This window comes from Anser anser (genome assembly GCF_964211835.1).
Source record: "Anser anser genome assembly, chromosome: 15".
NCBI lineage: Eukaryota > Metazoa > Chordata > Aves > Anseriformes > Anatidae > Anser > Anser anser.
The window spans coordinates 10087361-10109322 of NC_139736.1; the positions used below are offsets into that span (position 1 = coordinate 10087361).

General features: G+C 39.0%; 2 protein-coding genes and 1 long non-coding RNA gene across 4 annotated transcripts; 1 reads left to right on the top strand and 2 right to left on the bottom strand.

Moving 5' to 3' along the window:
- Window positions 1-565: 565 nt before the first annotated feature.
- LOC310882272 (transmembrane protein 238-like) lies at window positions 566-5004 on the bottom strand. The gene is made up of 2 exons (XM_083800783.1): window positions 4348-5004; window positions 566-1444 (listed from the first exon to the last, which is right to left on the bottom strand). The coding sequence occupies exons 1-2, from the start codon at window positions 4743-4745 to the stop codon at window positions 1435-1437; spliced, it is 408 nt and encodes a 135-aa protein (XP_083656909.1). The 5' UTR covers window positions 4746-5004; the 3' UTR covers window positions 566-1434.
- On the top strand, window positions 4941-11650 carry LOC310882276. The gene is made up of 2 exons (XR_014572886.1): window positions 4941-5079; window positions 9393-11650. It is a non-coding gene; the product is annotated as an uncharacterized lncRNA (long non-coding RNA).
- A 246-nt stretch (window positions 11651-11896) lies between these two features.
- Window positions 11897-17925, bottom strand: RSL1D1 (ribosomal L1 domain containing 1). 2 transcript variants are annotated; one of them, XM_083800757.1, is made up of 9 exons: window positions 17521-17925; window positions 17302-17441; window positions 16847-16985; window positions 16091-16239; window positions 15849-15950; window positions 15170-15263; window positions 14951-15079; window positions 13963-14178; window positions 11897-12604 (listed from the first exon to the last, which is right to left on the bottom strand). In XM_083800757.1, the coding sequence occupies exons 1-9, from the start codon at window positions 17596-17598 to the stop codon at window positions 12281-12283; spliced, it is 1371 nt and encodes a 456-aa protein (XP_083656883.1). In that variant the 5' UTR covers window positions 17599-17925; the 3' UTR covers window positions 11897-12280. The 2 variants fall into 2 exon arrangements, with proteins under 2 accessions (XP_083656883.1, XP_083656884.1); XM_083800758.1 differs by having other exon boundaries at window positions 13963-14181.
- Between the last annotated feature and the right edge of the window lie 4037 nt (window positions 17926-21962).

A 21962-nucleotide genomic window follows, 5' to 3' on the forward strand; every position in this document is an offset into this window, starting at 1 on the left:
AACCAACTAGACATTACATCTTATAATGCAGTTTAACAGTTGGAGCTACAGGGAATTCAGGAAAAGCAAGTGGCTTTTCAGAACAGAGGAAAGAAAAAAAAAGGAATGACATTGAAATGATCAATAGGTTTTAGGGAGGAGGATTTTTGTTTGTTTTAAAACCATCCATTGTAATAAAACAGTGGTGTCGCATTGCAGTTCCTCTAAAAGGAGGAAACAGCTCTATAAAACTCCTAAAACCTGCCGTTAGTACAAAAAAAAAAAAAATTATAGACCTTCAAATCTAGGGTCTACCTGAACTTGTTGAAAGATTAAGAGCATTTGGAAAACATTTTAAAAACACTGGATACCTGTCGATGTTACTCCAGTAATTTTCAAGAGAACACTGAAAGACATTTGAGGGTTCTCAAGAAAGTACAGCCACAGCATTCTCAGTAGGCCCGCTCCTGAAACCCACTTCCACTATTCAATAAGCTGCAGTATAAAACCAATTGTGCATTAAAAATGCTCAAACTCTGTATTAGTGCAGAAACAGAGGGACTCAGGAATTCCTCACATACAAAAATTTTACATATCATTAACTTTAATACAAATTTTTCCACATACAACCCAACCCCAATTTCAATTACATCTAGACGTAAATTTGGTAAGATTCTGTAAAATATCATTGTGCTTATTAGTCTTTTTTTTTTTGACTTGGTAGGTTTTTTTAGTGCTTCAGCATTAGAAAAATAATTCCTGTATCATCACTGGATTAAAAAAGCTCCTCTAAAAGTCATCATATTACATGATACACAACTATGAAGAAAGGATTGGCATACCAACATCACTATTCTTATTTTTCTACTTATAAAATTTCAAATTCCAAATTATTCCAAAATAATGATGAAAATTCACAAGAGACACTGTAAATTGTCTATGTACACTATAAACAACTTCTACTACATTTGTATCCTTGCATCAACAGTTTTACATAGATATTTTAAAAGCACCCTTACAAATAAAAGTATTGCACTGGCATCATAAAAATTCACAGTAAGTTCAACTTCTAGACCTTGGTAAAACAGTGCAAGAGCTTTTCATTGTGCAAGAGCTTTTTATCCAAACATTCCCAGGTTATTACAAAAGATACTTCTACATTACACACTGCAGTTATTTTTCTGTGAATTTGGTTTGTTTCCTTTTTAGTTCTCACTTCTTAGAAGACCAATTTTAAATTCTGAAATGGTTAAAAAGAAGTGATCCAGTCCAACGCTGAAAGAGGTGCATTTGGCAGAGATATAGCTCTGTGTGTCCACTTTATACAGAGTCCACAGTGGTTGTAGAAATTATTCCAGAATGAGAGAATCCTATCGCATTGGGTAGGGAATTCTCTTTCCATAATTTGTAGCACTTTCCCCAGTTTTAAAGGCAGTAACTTTAACAGTCGTGTCTTCAGCAGACCCTGAAGATAACACATTAAGAAAAGGTTACTCCGAAGTAGTCTTAAAACAAATCATCACATAAAACTCTAAATCCATTATTTGAAAACAGTCTTAAAAGTACTTTTCTACATGCTTAACAGCCACTTGGGGCCCAAATTAAAAAAAATAGAAAATTACATCACTAGCCCATCTCCAGTGATGACCACGTGTGGATGTCAGATAGAGACATAAGATCACAGCATGCAAATGTTCTCTCTTTAAGATATTATCTCAACTTCCACTTACTGCCCCACGTCCTCCCCAGCCAAATATATTATCATTGTATCACTTCTGTTTTTTCCTCCAGCTTTTTGAGTCTGTAAATTTATAAGTGCCACATTACCTTATGCCAAATAATCACATGGTCCAGTTGCATAGCATGCAACAACTTGTGGATGCCCACTTTTTCTTGGAAGAGGTAATAAATAATCATTCCTTATGCACTTTTCCATACCATTTAATACTGTACAGTCCTCTAGCATATGTTATATTCTGCCTCTCCTTGCAGGCTCAAGGATCTTACTCTACTTATTACTCCTTTAATATAACTTATTCCATATCTCAAGAACTGTCACCCTTCTCACTTACTTATTTTCTCTTGAAAATTGTGTAGTTTTCAAGAAACAAAATCAGAACAGCATGCGGTACTTCATTAATAGCTTTAAAAATTAGTAATCACAAGAACCAGAAAGTTACATAAGTGACAAAAAAAATGCTTAAGTAGTTTCTGGAAAGAGCAGACTTCCTTATTAAAGCAACAGTTCATTTCCAGATGTTTGCACTTCTCCTTAACATTGAGACTTTATACTGGGAGAAATCTCAAGGTAATGTCTCAGGAAGCTCTTCTAATGGCCCGTATGTTGTAGTGGTTTGGGATTTTTGTGTGTGTTTTCCTTTGGGGAAGGTGGGGTTGGAAAGTGGTAATGGTTTTTTTTCCCCCTCCTTGCTCTTGACAGTACTTGCCCAAACACGTTTAACCTGCTTGGTGAAGTTCATATATCTCCAGATACGCAGAAGATTTGGTCTATCAATAAAGGGTGATCTAATTCAGACAGTTGCCTACGAGAATGTACAAAGTATTTCAGATGCACCTACTTCAATGAGACCCCTAAATTATCTTGGAGGTGCAACTATTTGTTATTTTGTATTTTGCCTTGAAAGTTAAAATTGGAGTTCATATTACAATCTGTACCACAACTCATACACTCCTTGTTTTGGTTTCTTCTGAATTACAATTACTGAGGCAACTGCACTGAAGTCTGTTTACTGCAGCACTAGAAGTTGCTATTCAAGGGGGAGAACTCACAATGAAGTCCTCTAAATATCTGCCTCCATGGGAAATAACAAACCATAGATTTGAAATTAGCAACATGCAAGATTTGAAATATTTAAAAATACTGGATAACTTTCACTACTAGTAGTTTATTACAGCAAAGCACACATCTATATATGCATATTGAAAGTAGGACCATCCACAGAGATAGCGGCTCATCTACTCAACTCAATACCCATATGCTTTAGATGAAAAGTGTTAGGCATATTCATTTACAAATGCCATTTCTTTCCTGCAAATGTAGATCTTGATCAGTCATTTCTAAACCCATTTCAGCAAAATCTAAAAAGAGAATGGAAGGAGAATGACTTATTTTCAACAGCCCATTTCTTGTTGCAGATAGTTAATAATATACTACACAGCAGCAGTAACAAACCTTCTAAGTTGTATTGCTGTTGTTCTTATCCCCCCCTTCTACAAGTTTTCTGTTAAGCAATGTTGTATCTCCCTACTGTTAGAACTTCCTCTCAAGAAATTCTGTGGCTTTCACAGAAGGCAATTTTCACATGAACTTTTCTGTAAGCCAGAAGTTGCTTCAGGATTTACTTTCAAGGAGCAGCAGAAAAAGATAACCTTGTAGACAGTGAATCAGGACCATAAGATGTTCAGCATCCCAAGTAATTCAGGCAGTTAGTGCAAAGTAGGTCTCACAGTTCTTTCAGAACAGGATTTTACACAGTGAAGTGAAAAATTGACTTTTTTTTTGGACACTGTCAAGTCATTACTCATATTTTTCTTCCTAAATAAATATGCTGTATTAATGAACATACTAGGGATATTTTGAAACCTCGATGATCTTCGGTTATGTTTTGAACTTGGACTCCAACACTTCCTTTGCAGACTTGATATAGCACATCTTTTTCAGATGACTGAGGTTCACAATGAGGAGTAGTTTAACTACGAGTTAATTTATGAGCATTTATGAGTTTCAAACCTTTAGCTGTAACTCTGCCCCCAAGCTACATACAAGTCAGCATTTCATTGTTTTTTCTGTTTGCCAAGAACAAAGTATTTCACATTGCTAGAGAGGGATCTTTTTCACAAGAGTTCATGTGGGCAGTGGCTCATGGCTATGTCACCTCACACTTATTTCTCCCAGACACTGTGAGCTGTATGAGGACCAGTCCCAAACTACACGGCTTGGTTCTTGCCCCTGAGAGACCTTGCAGCGAGCGACCCCATGCCAACTTCCTCATGCTCACGTGCTGTGTTCATGGTGGCCCTTTCCATCCTTCGGTGTCTTCAGGAAGTATCACACCTGCATAACCAAACTCGGGACACTTTCCTCACCTGATTTCTATTACTACCAGGATTGAGTAAGATTCCATGAGATTTCCATTACTTGCCAGAAGCGGGTAAGATTCCACAAGATTATTATTTTTTAGATTTGTTCTGCTGTGGGCAGGTGCTTTCGCATAACGAGCTTTTTAACAACAAGGGAGGAGAGCTTTCTAGGGCAAGTCTCAGGTAGGAGGGTTGCTGGGGGCTCTATACGCAGACAAGCGATGTCCCCCCGCGGCTCCCCGCGGCCGAGGCCCTCCCGCCCCTCACCTGCCGGGCTCGGCGGGGCGGCCCCGCGGGCCCCTCAGCTCCAGGTCGGCGGTGGCGGCGGCGGCTCGGGTCCGCGGCGCGGTGCCGAAGGCCGAGGAGAGGCGGCGGCTGAGGCCGTGCACCAGCCCCCGCAGCACGCTGTCCCCGCGGCCCTTGGGCGGCGCCAGCCCCACGTCGTCCCGCAGCTCCTCCAGAGGCACCTCCAGGTTGCCCGCGTACCAGAACACCCACCAGATGAGGCTGAGGAAGATGCCGATGCCGCCCGCGTAGATGAGCAGGTCGGCGAAGAACACGTCGGCGAACACCCCGGCCAGCAGCACCGCCAAGCCCAGCGCGTCGAAGGCCAGCGCCAGCCAGAAGGCGGCCACGCAGCGGCCCAGCCCGCCGGGGGCCGCCATGGCGGGGGAGCGGCGCCGCCCGGGGCCGCCCGCACCTGAGGCGGAGGCGGCGCCACACCTGAGGGGGACGCCGAGGCCGCGCCTCCTCCAGCCGCACCTGCCGGCCCGCCGAGGCGAAGGCGGGAGGGAGGCGGCCACCCTTAGGCTCCCTGTAGCCGCCCGGAGCCCCGTCCCTGCAGCCGGGCTTCTCCCTCGGGTGTCGGGCGCCGCCGGCAGGCTGCTGCCTCCTGCCCCTGACGCGTTGAGGCTGCTGCAATGTGTGGACGGGTCGTGGTGGCGCTGCCCCGCTTCGTGAGGGAAGAGCGGGGCTTGGAGGCTGCGGGTGTTCCCGCAGGTAAGCTGGGCCCCGAGGTGAGGTTTTTGCCTCAGCTGGCTGATGTGCAGCCAGCTCTTCCCCAGAAGGGAGGAACGCCAGAAGAAGTCTTGAGGTAAAGGTACCTGTTCCACGCAGCCACACGTGCAAGATGAGGCAGTTCCTACTGGACAGGGGATTTGCAAGGCAAATATAACGTACACCTGTAAGCTCATATAGAGTGCTTTAACTACATGCTTGAGGAGACTGCCTTAAAAAGAGCAGTCAGAATACAACTTCACATTAATAAGCAGGAAGCTGGTTGTGAATGCAGGTATAGAGGTGAAAAACCCAGCAGGTAAAACTGTTATGTAAAAGGCAAGCTGCATATTTCAGTTCAGTCTTGTGAGAGTTAATGACCTGGCACATATCCTCCCACCTTCTAGCACTCCGTGTCCCCAAGCCCAAGAACTATATACAGCTGTAGGCTTTCATGCATATACCCTCAGGAGGCTTTTCTAACAAATTGTTTAATGATGGGTAGCCACGCTATTCCAGTAAGCAGAAATATCAAACCAATGAAAAGATGCAAAGGCCTGAGAGTACATGCGACTTCTACATATTTACCACAGTGTGCCAAGAACAATTTCACTGAGGACAACGGTGACAAGGAGTGTGATTGGTTTACTGCACTAAGACCATTGACTCTCGATTTCAATCATAGCACTTGGTTCACATGTCACTGCTCCTGCTGGAGATGGAGAATCAAAGCTAGATGAAGCCACTTCTTTAGGGATTGCCTGCCTTCCTGATGTTATTCCATAAAAGGTATCCTTAGGAAGACACAAGCTGAAATTATCTGAATAATAATAATAATAATAAAAGTTAAAAATACACTACTTCAACAATAAAATATCTTTCACTTTGGTACTATAATTGTTAAGATAGAAGTGGTCCTAGGTCTCAAAAAGCCTGTTCTGCTATTCTCCTTGATTAATTTCAAATATCTTTTGCATTTTAAAGTTTAAACCTGGCTTCAATAAAACACCCATGGTTTTATTGGTTTCTCTTCTGCCTTGTGTTAAGTAATGTTCTAACTTTTGTCCTTCTCAGAAGTATAAGAGAAGGAATTTACCAGTTATGCAAATTTGAGTGAGGTTCATATACCTACTTAGTTTTATTATTATTCTATTAATTCAGGACAGTTTTAGGAAGTCAAGCTAATTTTAGGGTTATATACTTATTCTGACAACAGGGAATTCCAACAGTCATATACAATTTTGTCATATATATATTTTGGTGGTTGGCTATGATCATTATGCTTAATCTGAAGATTGATGGGGGAGAGGGCAGATCTTAGTATAATGGAGTAAGAAGCACTGAAGGAAGTTTAAATAGAAGTCAGTATTAATAATCCTGGACAGATGGTATTTTTCTTTCCTATTAGTCTGCCCATGGAAATCCATTTTTAAGGAAGAGCTCAGAGGTCAAGACTTGACACTGCTGAAATTACTAACATGTTGAATACATCTCCATTTGATTCTTTAAAAAGCATCCAGCCATATAAATCAGAGTAGAAGATAACGTAGCTGTTCCATCTCTTGGCAAGAGAAAGTAGTTCAGCAGACTTTTTTTATTTTTATTTTTTTTGGCTTCAGTAGAATAGTAATTAGCAAGTTAGCTGCACTAAATTGTTTCGTTTTAGGTTTCTTTTTGAAAGATTTAGTTTTTGACTCCAGGTTTTCTTTATAATGGACATGTGCTAGTTCCCACTTTAATACAAGCATGGAGAACAAATGAGCAACATAAAATTAATTCTGTACAAAACAACCTCACTGTGTACTACTAGAGCATATATTTTGGTAATATCTTTATCAAAACTTTCAACTAAAAGACTCCTTACAGAAACTTTCTTTGACCTAACAGCAAATTTACTTTCAGCTCTTGCTGCAAATAGTAAAAATGAACCAGATTACTTTTTGTGTGTGTGTGTGTGAGAATGCTGATGTTTTAAATGTTACTGATTTCCTCTTCCCTTCTGTCCTCTGTATAGTCACTCTGCTTTCAGTTCTTCTAAAGGAAGTTTAAGTTCACACAAACAATTCACACAAAAAAAACGGCGATTACTCAGTCTCCATGAAGCAGTTAATGTAAGGAGATATGAGCCAAGTAAAGAAAGCATTGTTTCTACTTCTTGAAGCACTTCAAGAGCTAAGATATGCCTTGACAATTACTTAATTGTTTTACACTCTTAATAGAGAAGTTAAAAGAAATAGTTTTCTACTTAAAAAACAATCTCACCTAAGCTGAAAGCAAATAGCACTGTCGAACTGTTATGTAAGAACTTAACCAAAGGCCCCATTTCAAACTTGTAACTCCTGACAGAACTTGTGGCAGTACAACTTTATTGTAAGACTTTTTTAATAGACGCACCACAAATGGTTTTTATGGTTCATTCCTCCTTTCTTCCCACCTTCGAGAAAATTGAAATTATCTATAAATTGCTTGGTCTATACCTGTCTCTAAGCATTTATCCAGGAACATACTTGATTTGTTTTAGCCTCCTAATGCTCATTACCACAATGGCTCAGCCTTGACTAGTACCTGCTAGCTGTTCTCGTAAGGCTGAACTTAATTCCTATCAATCTGTGTTGCAGAGCTAAATCAGCTTAGCCTTAGAGGGGGCGCTTTTCCCCTCAGCTGCTTCTGACAACATAGACAATTGATTTATTATATTTTATTATTATCTATTTCATTTTGTGGGTGCTTATATAAAGGAAGTGAAGAGATGGTTTTGTCTTTTCAGCTTGATAGTTGTAATTATTTAATTGAAAACAATCATGTTATACACCTGATTTGATTCTGTAATGCAATAGGCACAGTTTCAGTTTATTTGGAATGAATATGAGTTTTTCTTATTTCTTCCTTTTTTGTTTGGAAAGTGTCAAGTTTCCCTAGGCCTCTTATGCAAGGAAAACATAACTAAGAAATAGTGTCCTGAATAAACAAAATAGATTTACCTCCATCTTTTAACACTGCTCTTCAACACACTCTGATGAGTTGAGAAATGTAACTCTCTGTTAACTGTGTTAACTTACTGATTCTAAGCAAGGGCGACTACTACAAATGTCTCCAAATGAAGATCTGTGATGGCTATGTTAAATTATTACCCCAATTTTATTAACTCTAAATATACATATATATGTATTTTTTAAATAAAAGAGTACATTACTTATAGGAAAAGTAAAAACTGCATCAGTAGTGTCACATCTTAGTTAACTGTCAGAATCCTGGACACTTTGCAACTTGAAAAGGAACAAATTCTGCTATATAGAGCGTAGAAATTATATGTACTTTTTCCCCAGTGGCTTAGTTTGTAGCTTCATCAGGTGCTTTACATCTTACCTAGCTATGAATTCCAGAGCTGCTATAACCATAAGGGCAAGGCTACTGCAATCCCAACATAAATTGCCTCAAACTGCTGTAGAATTTTCAAGCAGTGCTTGTTAATTTTTCCAGTGCAAATGATGTGCTTTTCTAGCACCTACAAGCTAGTATGAATCACTGTTAATTACACAGACAGAAGTTATGATCTTCATTTCCTAATTTTCTGCATATCTACTAATTAACAAATGATTTATTTTATCATGAATTATTAGATGCAAAAACATGTTTCCAAAAATGGAGGTGAGTTCTGCATCTACTCTCTTAACTTCACTATTATGGAAGTGAAGTGATATTTCGCAGGCCAGACTAGAAAGCAATAGGATTATTTTTGGTCAAGAATTAGATCTTCTGTTAGCATGGATCTAAAAGATCATTGAGACAGACTTGCTATTTTGGCTAAGGTTCATTTATTCATTGATTTAAAAAGAAAGAAAAAAAAAGTTTGTGGTAGATCAGAACAGGGTGTCATGGATTACAGAAAGTTGACACCCTGGATCAAACAGAATCTTTTCATATTCTTTAGTGACTCGTTTTATCACTTTTTATTTAGTACCCAACCACTTTGTAGGCAGCAAATCTTAATACAGGATATCCTAAATAGGAGATTAGGCTGTTTTTTTTGGAACTCTGCAAATTAGGCTGGTTACAGACTGTTGGTTTATCTTCTTTTATGAATTTGAGGAATATACTGTTAATGAAGATTTATACCACTAGGGCTTTCCATCACAAGTCTGCCTTTTATTCTCTCCAAGTATACAAACTAATCATAGAGAAAGAAACAATTTGGTTATTCCGTGCAACTTCCAAGTATGCAACTTTTCAGTTCTTCAGTGCGTTTTTCATGCTTTTGTGGGACTGATTCACTTTGGTGGCACCTCTGAATTCATACAGTGTTTGGTGTTTTTCAGATGGAGGGAACAACTCTACTGTGACCAGCATGCAGGGATACCCTCAGTTCTTCTTGTAGCAGAAACAGGTCCCAGAAGTGGAGGTAAGGAAATTTTGCTTGATGTCACAAAGAATAAATGGTCAACATGTACAAAGATACAAGTAAAAAGACCAGTAAGGTAGCTTACGAAAGTATCTTTTTCTATCAAATTACAGATTTGGGATTCATTTCCTTCCATAGACAGAAAGCATACTGTTGTTTTTTTTTTTTTTTAAAAAAAGATTGATTTCACTTCTCACATTTATTAAAATACATATATTCTTGGATCTCAATGAATAAATACATATATTTTGTTATTCTCCCTGAAATATGTTTTATTAAGTTGAGTAAGAAGAAGCTAGGGTGATATATATGGTAAAGATTGCCTTATGTTTTATCCCAGCCTAGAAACTGTTATCTGCCTGATATAGACTGCAGATATTTCTCTAAACTGTAGTTCAATTTTGGTCTGAGCTTCTATGTGCTATGTTACTATTCCATTTAATGGCTAGCAAACAGCTGCAGTATCAACTGCTTAAACTGCTAAGAACTGAAATCTAAAATATGAAAATGTGGCTATAAAAATATTAAATGCAAATGCACTTGCAGTATATTTTATATATTATGTCAGAAAGGAAAAATATTTGACATTGAAACAACTGAAACTAATCAGTTTATTATTTGTACTCAAATAGTGTCTAGGAACCCTTATCATTGACCAGAGCCCTATTCCCCTTGCTATGCAAACAAATCAAAAATAGTCTGTCTCAGTAATATTACAGCTTTGAAAAACAAATCTAGTGAGTGTAAAGAAAGATGAGACTATCCTGATAAGCATGACTTTACTTGCAAGATAATCTTTTTATTTGAGGTGTAGGGAAAAGAACCAGTTCTGTCTCCTGAAATGTTACAAACACAGTAGAAGAATCACAGTTAGAAACCTTTGAACAAAATGGGCTCATTAGCTGGAAAGCCAATACATTAACAGGGTTTAAGAATTACGAAGAAGGATTTTAAATTGTGACAGGCCTGCCTTATACGGCAGGAGAGCAAAGGGAAGACAAGCATGAGGGTTTAAAGAAGATATAGTCAAACCTGTAATTTAAGAAATTGATGCCTGTAGTTTAAATAGTAGTTTTGTACTTTAAGACTAACTGAAATCATAAGAGAGAGGCGCCTGCTACATGAAGCAGGAGCACATTGAACAGTGAAGTCCCTACATTTCAGCCATAGCATTAACTAAAAAATACAGAGAATTTGGAAGTGAGGTGGCAGGAAAGAGCTCACATAAACTGTGGTCTTGCAATGAAAACATAATTTTTATCCATTTTACAACTGAACTTGAGCACGCAGATAAACATCCTTCAAAGAGAAATAATGTCACCCAAGAGGAAGCAAGTTTCAGAAACCAGAAGATTTGTTTGAAGTGAAAGATATAGCTGTATTTATTTTTTTTTAACCACTGAAGCAAGTTTGTACTTGCAGACAGATTATTTAGAGGTGAAGTACTGTATGGAATAGCATTCTCTGAAGGATACTGCTGTAGAACCTGTATATAGATAGGAAGAAGACTTCTTGTTGAAACGTAAGGAAGACAGATTTTGCATTCAATTATCAGACCTGCTGAAGGAAAAGCCAGGAAAAGGTTTTAGTATCAGTTCTTGAGAATCATTAGATCCTCCTGTGAGTATTTCCAATAAAGTACAGGTTGGAATGGAGAATGTCAAACTGAGAAGTACTCCACAAGACGATGTAGAGGACTATATTACTATACTCTGCTTCTAAGGAAGAACAGACATCTCTAACCCCAGGAAGGAGAATTGGAGAAAGGAAGGCTGCATCATTTCCCTTGTAACAGATCCACACAGTGCTACATAAAAGAATAAGAAGAAAGAACTCAAAAGAAGTTGTATGCAGACAAAACACAGATTTCAAGCTAGAATAGTTATAGCAAGAAAAACAGATTTAAAAAGTCAGAGTAAGACAGAAAAAAACCAAAAAACTGTTTCCAAGGCAAAACTGCGTGGACATCATGACATGAAAAACACTATTAACAGTTCAGGCAGATGATGAAATGAGACACAGCAGATACAGACAGGGGCTCCAAGTCACAGAGGAGCTCTGCATATAGTGAAAATAAACTCACCCCAAAACTGTTAGGAAAAAAATTTGTATTACTTAATACTGGAAAAAAAAAAAACATTCCAATAGTTTCTGCAGTGTGAGAAAGACAGTAACCAGTACATTTTATCCCCCTCTCATAGTGAAAGTTCTGTGTATTCAAGAATTGATGGTTTTAAAATTAATTTTCCATACTTTATAGATATACCCCTTCGTAAAAAAAATAGCTTAAAAAAACACTTTTGCTTGTAATCAGGCCGCTAACTTGAATATCTGTAATAACACGTATTTTCATTGTATCGAACAATTCAAGAAAAATGGCAGCAGGGATTTCATGTTTTAAATCACATTAAATAGATTGTCTTTCTTGGGATACATAGTTTTTATTTCAGCCCTTTTTCATAACAGTACGAAGTTATGCTTCTGGAAAATGTCACTTATGCAATATTTCTCCACTTTTATCTGGAATAGTCCCTTCCCTGTTCTTTGACACTTAATGAATTTGGGTACTTTCAGTTTGGACTAGGAGAAAGATAAGGTAATAAATAAAGCCAATTAAAATGATGTGTTTATTTGTTCCAGCTCATCCACTAGAAGAAAACACAAATGAATCATTACAAGCCAGTGAAAAAAGCTCTTATGATGAGATTTTCTTAACCAGGTATGTTATTCCATGAATATGCTTTTCTAAAAAGACACAACTGAATGACTATATAAAAAAGTTACAGTAGACAACAATCACGCTGACTATGGCCTGCCCACTTTCTTGGGTGTTTGCTTTGGTGTTCTGGAAGATTTCTTGTCTGACTGTACTAGTTTCCCAGCTTTAGGTGTTGCAAAAGACTTTGCTTCAGGCTTTTTGGGAGTCTTTTTCAGCTCTTTTTCTTTTATTGCTTCCTTTGGCATGCTGAGCTGCTTGGCTTTTTTCTGTTTTGGTGGCATCTGCACATCTGCATGTTTTGTTTTTGGAGTCTCAGCATCTAGAGGTTGTTTCTTTCTCTTACCAAGGGTTGCTTTTGTTTTCTTGCCCAGGTTGTCACTTTCTACTGGACTCTGATTTGGTTCCACTTCCTGTAATTAAGACATAAAAAAGCATTATCCTTCCAAATAACAAACATCTCCACTGTTTTTTCAAGAGGGATCAATGAAAACCATTCTAAATGACAAATACTTTCTATTGATTGTACTATTCCCTAGCCCAAATGGCTTTTTCACATTTCAGGCTGGAAACAGAGGACTAAACACAGAACTAAATCATGAAAAATTAACAAAATAGTTACTAAGTAAGTAGATTGAACAGATACGAGGATGTTCACCTTCCTGGTTAACCAATTCATTGAACTGTTATGATGGCAGAATTTAAACCACAGCCCCCTTCTTGTCCTGCATTTGGGCTTAATAGATTCCAGAGATCAACTCTATGCAGAGTCCATCTGTACACACACAAACTGCGCTTTTACATGTGCACTAGGCCCAGTATTCCCTAGAGATCACCACATATTCCCAAACGGCCCTCAGGAAAGAAGGCTGCTGACACCAGAATAACTCATACAACTGAACTCCAACTGTACCTATTCCATGGCTCTGGCAATCACATCGTGTGAGCTGACAGAGGCCTGCTGCATGACAGCAGCTTGAAGCAAGCTGTACGACTTTTTGTTTTACTGGGCTGCACATAATCGTAGTGGTAGTCTAGATATCCCTGAGCAGATACACAGTTAAGAGTTTAAAGATACACTCTAATCACAAGTGTAGTATAACTGATTTGAATTTAAAAGCATTACTGTTTTATTCACCCATTTCTGTCCACTAGGTATTTGTTAGACATGCGAGTACTGTGAGTTTGGTTGTTTTGCAGACATGTGACACAATCCATGCTACTACCTTCAATATCTACAACAGTAAATCTATACAGTATTTCATGCAAGCTGCTAGCTCTTAATGTATATTATGTGACTGTTAATGTTGTATATTACTGTCCTAGAGAATGCATGCATTTGTTTTTCAAGTTCTGCACTCGATAGATGATGCATTAAAATACATAAAAATTTAACTTTATAAGAAATTTTGAATTAATCAAGTTATTGATTTATTAACGTATCACCTATTTCTCAATCATTTTACCCTTTCTTCTGACTTCAGACCTGTTATGAGCTAGACAAAATTGCCACTATTTAGGAAAACAATAAAAAAGACAATAAACACTGGCTTCCTTTGTAGGAGGAATTAACTAAAAATAAGTAAATAAATCCTCAGAGCATCCCCCCATATACACACAGATCTTGCTTTCATGATATTTTTAAGAAAATTCAATTCACCTGAAGTACGTTAAAACACATTATTCCCTAAGGAGCAATGAATGATTTACATAGTTCATAGTATTTAGTTTTAACTAAAATGTAAGTTTCTCAATATTTTTAAATAATTACCTTTAGCTCAGCTAGGCTGGTTATTTGCATAGGCACCAGTTGTGGAATTTCTTCTTCATCATTATGTTCATCTGGTTCTTGGACTACTTCTACTTTTTCTTTAATCACGAGTTCCTGGGTTGCAGCAGCATCCTTATTTTTCGTTTTCACAGTAATTTGCCTTGAATTCACTTTTTTAGCTGCCTTCTTCGTTTTCTTCTTCTTCTTCTTCTTCCCCTTCTACAAAGAATTTGAAGTACACTTCAGACAATTCCCCGTAACATTTCTAAACATAACAATTGTTTTAATATGGTTAAGAATAAGACAGTCTAGCAACATCAATTGAAATGTTCTTCAGTAAACCTGGACTGGTCAACCATAAGGAAAATATGAAAACATGTTACATTCAGCATAGGAGAAGCTCCTCATAAATAAATAAAAACAATGTAAAAATTAGTCTTGAAGTTGTATATATATGCTCCCCATTTGTTTTAGAAATTGGAACATAACAGAACCAAGTACAAAGGAATAGCTTTTTTTTTTTTTTTTTAATTAATGTAGATGAAGCCCTCCCCTCCCATCCTGGCAAAATAATATACAAATATCTGAATTCACAGGCTCTTGTGCCACTGATTAGCAAATCTATAACGGATGCATAGTCTAAACCATGCATATGTTAATGAATGTAGTTTCAGAATGCAAATACAAATACACTATTCAAGCAAGACTTTCAAGAGTGAGTCTCAGTTGAATCTATGTTTCAAGACTAGAAATTCTTAGCTTATTTATTTCTAATTTGCTTTATAACATGTAAGGGAGTTTCAGTGATTTCTTGTTACTGTGTATGAGGAGTGCCTAATAACTTTGTGGCCATAGCTGCCTGGAATCCATGGCTCAAGCTTGTAAGCCGAACACATTAGTTGCTATAACGCATAAAAAGAAGCCAAAGAGCTAATGGTTCTGATCTGGTTTTACAGCAAGTTTGAAGATTTTTCTTTTTTTTTTTTACCTCTCCTTCCTTTCTATCGACAACTGGCTGTCTGTCAAGCTCATTTAAGTTTGAGATACGTGCAGTAAAAATTGGAAGTGCAACTGATTTAAGTGTCTTGAGGTGAAGAACTTTCACATTTTTCCAGTTCTGCAACAACAAAAAAAAACATACATAATTTAAAAATAACAAGGCTAAAGGCAAGTTAGTTCATAATTTTATGCAATCAATCAGCAGTACCTTTGGTAATTTCTTATCAATCACTTTAGCTGCTGCAATGATGTTATCTACTATCTCACCAGCTTTCATTCCAGTGTGACCTATACGTGTTGTACTGAAAACAGAGAAGAGTAAATAAACATACTAAGTTAGTTGTTCTTCAGTATTCCCAGAAATAAAACAGAAGACCACTTATCTGCAATGATTTTAGCTTTCATGGAAGATGGCTGACTATCACTAAGTCTTTTATAACAGTCAGAATAGATTTACCTGTATTAACCGTTTTAATACTATGAAATGCAATTTCTGTCTTTTACTGCTAAGATAGATTTAGATCAAGATTAGTTTAGATGCACAATAGGTTAAAAAGGGTCTCATAAGAAGACAGTATCTTGGAAGTGGTTTTTATCTAATTGAACAGCCATATTTTTCTATGACTGTACATGCTGATTGACAGTGATAGTTGCCTAGAAATTCCTTAGCAACAAGGAAAAAAACTTTAGAGTAAGACTTCTTAGTAAGTAGAATTACTGATCTCTTTATATGGTTTGTTGATTTATATTTCTTTTCAAAGGTTCAAAATGACCCATACCTGGAATGGTTACCCTTAACATCTTATTTGCACGTTAATGGAATAAACAATTCCTACAGTTAAGGTGCAATAGACCTTCCTGTGAAGTATTAAACTCCTCATACTTACTAACAGCACCCTTTGTTGGTAACTGGGAGTGTTGTACCCTGGATATGTTTTTGAAACTCCTTAGCGAGATTGTTGGCCTTTAGGTTAACACATAACGGTGCCCTAAAAAAGAAAAGGTGGAGGGAAAAATAATAATTAAAAAAAAAACAAACTACCAAATAACTAAGCAAAACTTTAGTAAAAAGAATTAAATCTTAAAGTAGTAACAATGCAAAACTGATAGACAGAATTTATAGACCTACTTTTTCCTTTCATAGAAATGTTTTCCTAAATGTGAGGGCAAAAGCCTTCTAATTCGGTCATCAGACAGGAAGAGATCGAATCTGTTCAGGAGGCGACGCTTTGCTTCAAACGGTTTATACTCTTTTTTGAGAGTTTTGTATGAGATCACCTACAATGAAAGTAACAGTTTAGTCCCACCATTGAAAACGCACCATAGAATATTTCTTATAACCTCATAGAATTAACTTGCATAACTGCTAGTTGGTCAAGAATTATTTTAGAATGTTGAAGACAACTGATAGAAAAAGGATACAGTAGTTTTTAAAGAATCAGATGATATGGATCTCTTGCACAGCAACTGCACATCACCAAACAAAACCAGAGTACATGGTAATACCTACATCAAGATAAATACAGCAATAGAAAATATTTTCCAATTTTATTGAGGGTAGCATAAATGATCCAATCCAGCTGCAAAGGACTTGAATATTCTTTTGTATTGTGAGTAAACAATTGAAAAAAAATCAAACCAAATATTGAGTATTTATCTAACCACTACATCTGATTGCTAAAGGCATAGTCTTAAATTGAAAAGATTTTGAGTAAATTTTTAAGCTTGGAAAACATACAGTTTGAATAGTCACAAAAAAATCTTACTTGAGATTGTTAACTCAGAACTGCTGAGATTAGAATATTAAGCACTGGACTTTTTTCCCTTTCCACTCAATAAGAAAGACACAACAGTACTGTGCTATATCGTCATCTCTGTTCCTTACCTGACTAACACTTGTGATCCCATTCTGGGTCAAAAGTTTCCTGTACAGATTTTCAGTCTGTTCTGCAGACAAATTCGGTTCATCCTTTGTGAACAGGCAAACCTCAGCTGTTTCTGTTCGGAAGCTATGTGGCAGTGGTCTACAGTAAGGAAAGGAGATGGAGAGGAGACACAAGTTTTTTTCAGAAGTAGGTGTACATTGTCTACAAAGATCATTAAAGCAGGTAGCACACGTATCCTGGGAGGAGATGGACCATCCATGCTCTGCACCATGCCTGCATCCAGTGAAGCTGGGTAGTGCTGACACCCAGACAAAGCCATGTAAGCTTTCTCAGCACGGCAGGGTACAGCTAAAAGCAGTGCTAGGGCCCTGGAAGTGCACTCCCCGAGCCCCTAACCACCGCAGGGCCCTTGGCGCGCCGCAGGACGGGAGGCCCCCGCGGGCCGGTGCCTTACATTTTGATGATCTGCGCCACCCGCGGGATCTTCCACACGGTCACCAGGAGGTGCAGGCTGTCGCTCTCGTTGAGGAGCAGCGCGTCTCCCTTCGCCTTGCTCCTGGAGAAAGCCAGCAGGGCCTCCACCGCCTTCCGCACCTGCAACGGCACCGGCCGCACTTGAAGCAAAGCCAAACCAAGCCAAACCCGAACCGCTCCGGCCGGCTCCCCGCGGTACCTGTCCGCGCTCCAGCTGCCCCGAGCCTCCGGCCATGGCTCCCGCGCCGCCACGTGTGGCCGCCGCCTTCCGGGGCATGGCGGGGCCCGGCCGCCCCTTCCGTCCCTCGCGGGAGCGGGAGCGGGCGCGGCCTGGCGGCGGGAGGCCAGCGGGGCCGAGCCTGGCTGGGCGCCGTGTCTCCAGGAGGCGGCTTTGCCTCAGGGAGGGCGGCCCCGGCCCGACCGGCTCAAAAAGTACGGGCCGGCCGCCCGCGGCTGCCTCCGGTCGGCTTTTTGCGGCCCCCGGGGGAGCTCCCGCTCTGTCAGCTCTGGTTCGCCTGCCCGTGTCCTCACGGTACACAGGATTCCTGTCACAGCCCGGTGCGGCGGTGTACAGCTGCCTGCAGAGAGCTGCCTGCAGGGAGCACGTTTAGCCGCTCATGCCCAGCCTGCTGTCTGCCCCTCCCCCGTCCTTCCTAGCAGAACTGCTCCCTAGTCATTGCCCAGCCTGTGTTGGCACTACTCCTTCCCAAGTGCAAGGTTGTGTTTATCTTTGTTGAATATGGACAGATATTTGTGTTGCCTAATCCCTCAGGCTTGTCTAGGTCCTTCTGTACGAAAGGGTTTTGACTGGTCCCTGAGTTTGATATCATCTACAAACTTAGTGAGACTGTGCTCCAGGTGACTGATAGATGTTAAATAGAATGCGTCCCAGAGTAAAACCCAGTGGTACCCTGCTTTTTAGCAGCCTTCAGGTAGAGTACAAGCCATTACCTCTGCCCTCAGAACCCCATTTTCCAGGTAGTCACTAGCCAGTTGGTTGCCCACCCCCCAGGACCAAAATATTTAAAATCCCAGAAGACTGTGGGAGACTTGAAAAATATGCTAAAGGTGAGGTAAATGCCATCCACTCTGTTCTCCTCATCCATAAATTCAGTAATTTTGTCATGGAAAGTAATCATGATGGGCAGGCATGATTTGCACATGGTCAGTCCATGCTGATTGTTCACAAGCAGCTCCTTCCTCTATCTCAAGAGGACTTGCCCCATGATTTTTCCAGGGCCCAAGTGAGGATGACTGGTCTGTGGCTCCTGGATTGCCCTCTTGGTGCTTTTTGAGAGTAGGTGGACCACTCACTCCTCTCACGTCACTGGGACCCTTGCCCAGTTTCCTTTCAAAGCATTGGAAGCTGTTCTTGTTGCCCTTGATATTCTTGGCCAGTTTCAGCTCTGGGTGAATTTTGATTATCCTGTGACAATACCTACATGCCTGAGCAATGTTTCTAGATTCCTTCTTTGTGGACTGTCCTTGATTTTACCTCCTGCATTACTGTCTTTTTGCACTGGAGTGCTGCCATAAAATCCCTGTTTAGCCAAGACAAACTCCTGATGGATCTACTTGTTTTCCTGAGTATCAGGAGGTACCTTTGTTAAGATTTGAAGAGGTTGTCCTCGAAGACCTGCTGCCAGCTTTTCTGAGCTCCTTTGCCCTTCAGAGCTGCCTCCCATGGAGTGCCACCTCCTGTTTCCCTGAATAAACTGTAGTCCCTTTCCTGAAGTCTGCTACTCATCTTCCTCGCACACGTCAGCATCTTGAACTCTGCTATTTCCTGGTCACTACAGTTGAGGCCACCATTGACTGTCACATGTCAAACCCTTTCTCCCTTATTTGTGAACACTAAGGCAGAGCTACTGCATCTGTGTTCCAGTTTAGAAATGCATTGACTGACTCCATGGAAGTAGCTTAGCTGTGGGACACGTGCCATCCAGTTCCACGTGGCCTAAGTGCATGGTATTGACATCAGATCTACCCTGGAGCTATTTTCACCTTGTTCTTGCTGTGCTGTGCGTCCCCTGGCAGCTTTGGTGCTCTGCATTCATCACGCAAATAAGCTGTCACCTGTGTAACGTAGCTCTGCATAACCAGGAGTTAAACATACATGAAATAAGGAGTCTTGGTCTTGGTCACGCACTCTTCACCTCCAGATTTTTGCTTGCTTTTTGCTTTTTTAGTTATGGCTTTATTCCTTCATATATCTTCCAACAAAATTTGTTACTCAGTCAGTGTGCCAGTACAAAGAGAAAGGAATTAAAATACCCTAATCAAGACAAGCTCCTTTATGTAATGATTTATGTTTTCACTCTGCTGGCAGAGCTCACGGAGTAACAGCAAAGAGTCAATGGCTTTAAGACTTCTCCAAGGAAGACTTGAGGCAGCAGCTGCAACACTGCGTAGTTGTGTCTTCACGGTTTGTAATGAGAAAAGCATATAGAGTTTAGGAGGTTGTTTGCATACTAATTGACTTAATGTAATTTGCTGTAGATAGGTTATTTACTGACTGATATTAGTGGGAAAAAAAAGTCCTGGAAAATGGAAATTTTAACCTTCTATTGTATGCTTTTTGACAAATAATATAAATAAAACTAGCCAGGAAAAATAAAAGCCATCCTTTGTTGCCATGTAGTTGTAGCATGAAGTATTGATTAGAGAAATTATTGAAAGGCTAGGACCACCCGGAGTAGCTAAATCGGGCAGACTCATTAATATCTTTTCAGCACTGGTAGGACTAATGCATATGATGCTAGCTGTGGCATTTTATAATCTGATAATTGTATTAGCCTTGCTCTATCCCTGCATAGGCCTTGCATATTTTACAGCAGATACCTTAATAAAACATCAACAGATTATTGCGAGATGTTAAAATAAAACAGATAAAGTCAGATGACGGGGAAGTCTCTGAAAATATGCTAGGCTAGTGTTGTGAGAGGTGATTGAACAGTATGTTTGAAGCCTGACTATACTGGGTCAGCATAGCATTAGTAAGATAAATTAAAGACTATTATTAGTCACTATTACTTTGAGTCACTATGATTAATGACTCAAATTCAAATTTCTCACATATCAATCTCATCCAAGCACATTTTCCTGCAACTTTTTAAGTTTGATGTGACTAAATTTCAGTAGATGCAGTTTAACTGACTTAGATAATTTTCTCTTGAAAGGTGTTTGACATAGCTAATAGAGCTGTCACGGGAAAATAAGTTAATCTCTGGATAAGAAATATTTCAGCTTAGTATGTGAGTTGTATGCAATGGGTACAAACTATGAAGAGTAATAATTTTAACTTTTAATTTTGCAAGTTCACAAATTAATACTCTAATGAAAATTAATTATTTTTGTAAATGTTAGCCCATACTAAAAACATACTGTAAACTAAACATACTCTGATGTAGCTTTCAATGTGGCTTTCTCTGCTGATGAAAGTATTTTTTCCTTAAGTCCAGTCACAACTAAGATTTAAAATGACATACTTGCCAGCCTTTCTACCTTATTACTTACTTAAGATGATGTTTCTATTTAACTCTAATTTTGTACTTTGTCCTGGCAAAGGGGATGTACAAGCAGCAATTGTTTCTGCTATAAACTGATCTTTGAGGTTTAAGATTATTTCCTTATTGTGCATTCCAAAAGTTCCAGTACCAGGCTTGTGTTCCTCCAGATTATTTGATGGCAGATAAATCCCAGAGCTTGCTTTATAAAGTGTATTTCTTCTTTGTGCAACAAAAGTGGCACAAAGAACATGGAGAAAGGAAACCGGGAGTAAGAAGTACACTTCATCATAGAGACCTAAGAAAAGAATCCCCATTACTTCTGCTCAAGCACTGGTTTTCTTTGATTGCGCTCCTTTGCAATCCTAGTGTAAGCCTCTATCTATAATCTAGTTACCTGTCAGCTGGATGGATACTTACATCCCAAGTTATTCAGTTATTCAAAAACTACTGTTTCAGAACCAGAGGCACCTGTCTTTGTGACACAAGCTGTAAACTTTTCACGTTATAATCCTTTGCCTATCATCAGTTCTACAGGTTTAACAGATGACAGAAACGCAGTCTCAAATACATTTTTTTCATCTGATGGCTAATCTGTCATCTCTCATTTTATTCAGAAGTATGTGGGCTTTTTTAGGTCTATCTGTAATTAACTGATGGTAGATAACTTACATTCGAACTTACAGTGGAAGTTGAGACTTTTTGGGAAGAAGAGCTGATGAAAGCATAAGTATTATTAAAACATATATACACACAACAGACTTTGGGTTTGTTAGCATAGATTTCCATTTTATATTTAGACTAGACTCCTTTCTAGCACTTCTTCGGAGGGAAATAAATATTTTGTTAGGTTTATACTGCATTAAAATAAACACAAGGAAAGAAACAGGTTCACAATACGAAATCTTCAGTAGTAACTCCAGTTTTGTTGGTGTATTTTTCTTTACCAAATCCTCTGTAGTGTATACAAAAACAGCTGAATAAGCAAGAGCCTTTAAGTATCAGTTCAGGAAGAAAACAGTCTTATCTGGAGTACATTTCATCTGCTTTAACATCATCATTTAAACACTCTGCATTAAGAACCAAAAAGCCAGAGTAATACAGAATTAAATACTTGGGACAATTGAAACAATCT